At 47.0% G+C, this 4,242-nt stretch overlaps 1 protein-coding gene across 1 annotated transcript; it reads right to left on the reverse strand.

Annotated features, from left to right (window-relative positions):
- Positions 1-710: 710 nt before the first annotated feature.
- On the reverse strand, positions 711-2,515 carry LOC149370195 (uncharacterized). The gene has a single exon (XM_089582758.1). It carries the CDS (start codon positions 2,507-2,509, stop codon positions 734-736), a length of 1,776 nt encoding a protein of 591 aa, XP_089438884.1. The 5' UTR covers positions 2,510-2,515; the 3' UTR covers positions 711-733.
- Between the last annotated feature and the right edge of the window lie 1,727 nt (positions 2,516-4,242).

The raw sequence follows: 4,242 nt of genomic DNA on the forward strand, positions 1-4,242 counted from the left end.
GGGTGTAGTGGGTCTTCATAGCATTACAGGATACTTTTGCTAAAACTACATCGTGGTCGCTTATGCCTGGCAGCGTTATGACAGACGAGACTAGGCTAGGGTCATTGCAGAAAAACAAGTCTAATACATTAGCACTGGTAAGGCCGAGTCTGGTAGGGGTTTGAACAAGCTGGAATAATGAGTGAGCACCAATTACTTCACGGAAAGCGGTATACAAGAGCGATGCAGTGCGAATTACTGGTTTAAAAGAAGACCATTCTACGCAGGGCATATTAAAATCACCGGCAAGGATAATATGTGTTGCATCTAAGGCTAATAGTGTGTTGCTAAGTTCAAAAAATGGCTCTGCGCAGGTTGAACCGGGCGTCCTATAAAAAGAGCCAATTGCGAAAGAAGTACCATCGCCCAGCTGTACCTTGCACCAGACAGCTTCACAGGAATCGTTTTCTAGGTTAACAGACACGCTTTTCAAACTGCTATGAACGAGGATGAACACACCACCACCGCGTACATTGCGATCCTTCCTATACGTGGTATAGGATGGAGGAAATATTTCACCATCGCTTATGTTGCTGTCCAGCCATGACTCGGTTCCAATCACCACATGTGCGTTTGTCATTTGTAAGAGTGAGGAGAATTGGTCAGTTTTGTTTTTTAGACTGCGACAATTAACAATACAGACAAGTTCATTTTTAATAGCAGTCTGTGGGCAAGCTAAAAGCCTCGGTGATGGCTATTGGTTTACGCAAGTGATATCGTCTGTTTCAATGTTGTACATATAGGTTTTGTTGTCCAGGTTTAGCTTATTAAACCGCAGTTTCAACTTTCCGCCGCGTGCCTTAGCAAACTGCATGAGCTTTTTTCTTTGTTGCCGTACTTTGGCCGAATAGTCTTCGCTTATCGCCCAGTCAGTATCTTTTAGTTTGGCAGCATTTGAAAGAACACGATTCTTCTCTTTAAAGGACAAGAATTTAACGATCAGGGGTCTGTGCTTGTCAGGCGCATATCTTCCTAGTCTGTGCGCTCTTTCAATAGCAGCGGCGTCAACGGAAAGCTCTAACTTTTCAGCGCAAAAAGAGATAATTTTAGTCTCAGACTGTTCCCACGATTCGGTTTCTTTGTCGTGGATGCCGTAGAATATTAAGTTATTTCTTCGTGATTGGTTCTCCAGGTCATCGTGCGATGACTGGAGGGCCGTGCACGCAACAGCAAGTTTCTGGGAACTTTGAGATAATCTTTCTACTTCAGGCTTTAGCGGGAGCACCAGTGACACATTATCTTCAACGCTCTTGACTTTTTCTGCGAGTTTTGTTAGTTTTTCTTCGAGATTCTTTTGCTCAAGCCGAATGGAACGTAGTTCGTCCAATATTTCGGTCTGTTGCTGTTGTATCACTGGTATTGTCATGATAGTATCGAACATCTGCTTTTCCTGCTCAGCAGACAGAGGCCCAGGGTTTTGCTCTACGTCTCCCGCAAGCAAAAGCTTTCTTTTAAACAAACCTATGTATCCTGAACAGCTCGCGGACACATCGTACAGAAGGCGTAAAAACATGAACACAGCAAAGTTGGGATCTGGCGTCGACTTCCTAAATGGTTTGCCATTAACAGAAAGGTAAGAGTAACAAACCTGAAGAAGAACAAGATGTAAGCGTCTGGCTGCCATGTCGGCGCCAGATCCCGGTGTGGCTGGGTACAACAGCTGCTTATGTAGGTCATGCTTGTGCTGAAGATTCCAGGGTTGCCAGTCGATGAAACGTTCGAGCGCCGGTAGCGCTGTGAGGTCCAAAGGCGAAGCGTCACTCAAAAAAGCCAGGTCAGCAGGACAGACTTGCTCGGTAGAAGCGGCTCCATTCATTGGAAGGCACGTCGTCATCGCGGCAGGATCAAAAATCGCCATCATTTGCAGCATCTGAAGAAGAACAAGATGTAAGCGTCTGGCTGCCATGTCGGCGCCAGATCCCGGTGTGGCTGGGTACAACAGCTGCTTATGTAGGTCATGCTTGTGCTGAAGATTCCAGGGTTGCCAGTCGATGAAACGTTCGAGCGCCGGTAGCGCTGTGAGGTCCAAAGGCGAAGCGTCACTCAAAAAAGCCAGGTCAGCAGGACAGACTTGCTCGGTAGAAGCGGCTCCATTCATTGGAAGGCACGTCGTCATCGCGGCAGGATCAAAAATCGCCATCATTTGCAGCATCTGAAGAAGAACAAGATGTAAGCGTCTGGCTGCCATGTCGGCGCCAGATCCCGGTGTGGCTGGGTACAACAGCTGCTTATGTAGGTCATGCTTGTGCTGAAGATTCCAGGGTTGCCAGTCGATGAAACGTTCGAGCGCCGGTAGCGCTGTGAGGTCCAAAGGCGAAGCGTCACTCAAAAAAGCCAGGTCAGCAGGACAGACTTGCTCGGTAGAAGCGGCTCCATTCATTGGAAGGCACGTCGTCATCGCGGCAGGATCAAAAATCGCCATCATTTGCAGCATCTGAAGAAGAACAAGATGTAAGCGTCTGGCTGCCATGTCGGCGCCAGATCCCCAGATGAAATACTAATAGACGAACACACACTTAGAGCGGAGGAGGAGGGGTGGCGCAGCGAGGAGGGTTATGCAACGCCGTTTGGCTACGTAATTCGGAGACGTCAATCGATGATCTCTGCCGGTTTTCACTGATGTACGTTAAATCTCGTTTACCTGGGACACTTGATTGGTTGCAGAAAAAAATGAAATACTAATAGACGAACACACACTTAGAGCGGAGGAGGAGGCGTGGCGCAGCGAGGAGGGTTATGCAACGCCGTTTGGCTACGTAATTCGGAGACGTCAATCGATGATCTCTGCCGGTTTTCACTGATGTACATTAAATCTCGTTTACCTGGGACACTTCATTGGTTGCAGAAAAAAATGAAATACTAATAGACGAACACACACTTAGAGCGGAGGAGGAGGCGTGGCGCAGCGAGGAGGGTTATGCAACGCCGTTTGGCTACGTAATTCGGAGACGTCAATCGATGATCTCTGCCGGTTTTCACTGATGTACATTAAATCTCGTTTACCTGGGACACTTGATTGGTTGCAGAAAAAAATGAAATACTAATAGACGAACACACACTTAGAGCGGAGGAGGAGGCGTGGCGCAGCGAGGAGGGTTATGCAACGCCGTTTGGCTACGTAATTCGGAGACGTCAATCGATGATCTCTGCCGGTTTTCACTGATGTACATTAAATCTCGTTTACCTGGGACACTTGATTAGTTGCAGACAAAAATGAAATACTAATAGACGAACACACACTTAGAGCGGAGGAGGAGGGGTGGCGCAGCGAGGAGGGTTATGCAACGCCGTTTGGCTACGTAATTCGGAGACGTCAATCGATGATCTCTGCCGGTTTTCACTGATGTACATTAAATCTCGTTTACCTGGGACACTTGATTGGTTGCAGAAAAAAATGAAATACTAATAGACGAACACACACTTAGAGCGGAGGAGGAGGGGTGGCGCAGCGAGGAGGGTTATGCAATGCCGTTTGGCTACGTAATTCGGAGACGTCAATCGATGATCTCTGCCGGTTTTCACTGATGTACATTAAATCTCGTTTACCTGGGACACTTGATTGGTTGCAGAAAAAAATGAAATACTAATAGACGAACACACACTTAGAGCGGAGGAGGAGGGGTGGCGCTGCGAGGAGGGTTATGCAACGCCGTTTGGCTACGTAATTCGGAGACGTCAATCGGTGATCTCTGCCGGTTTTCACTGATGTGCATTAAATCTCGATTACCTGGGACACTTGATTGGTTGCAGAAAAAAATGAAATACTAATAGACGAACACACACTTAGAGCGGAGGTGGACGGGCGGAGCTGCGAGGAGGGTTATGCAACGCCGTTCGGCTACGTAATTCGGAGACGTCAATCGGTGATCTCTGCCGGTTTTCACTGATGTGCATTAAATCTCGATTACCTGGGACACTTTATTGGTTGCAGAAAAAAATGAAATACTCAACTGAATAATTTACATTGGTCAAAATTATGCTTTGTGTATGAAGAACCATCCATTTCAACATGCAGTTGACATCAGTGGCACCTTGGCCGAACGTAGTTTCTCAAAACTATCTATAAAAAAGTGGTGCCGCATTTTGTTTGAGAGTTTTTTGATCAGCACTTCAGCAATAATGAGGTTATTGTTGTGACTGAGAGAAGGATGAAAAGGAAATATCACGGGCCTGCTTACTGGCTTGATCCGAGCCACCACCGCT

Source organism: Amblyomma mixtum, chromosome 1, assembly GCF_055824585.1.
Source record: "Amblyomma mixtum isolate Tamu chromosome 1, ASM5582458v1, whole genome shotgun sequence".
NCBI classification, from domain to species: domain Eukaryota; kingdom Metazoa; phylum Arthropoda; class Arachnida; order Ixodida; family Ixodidae; genus Amblyomma; species Amblyomma mixtum.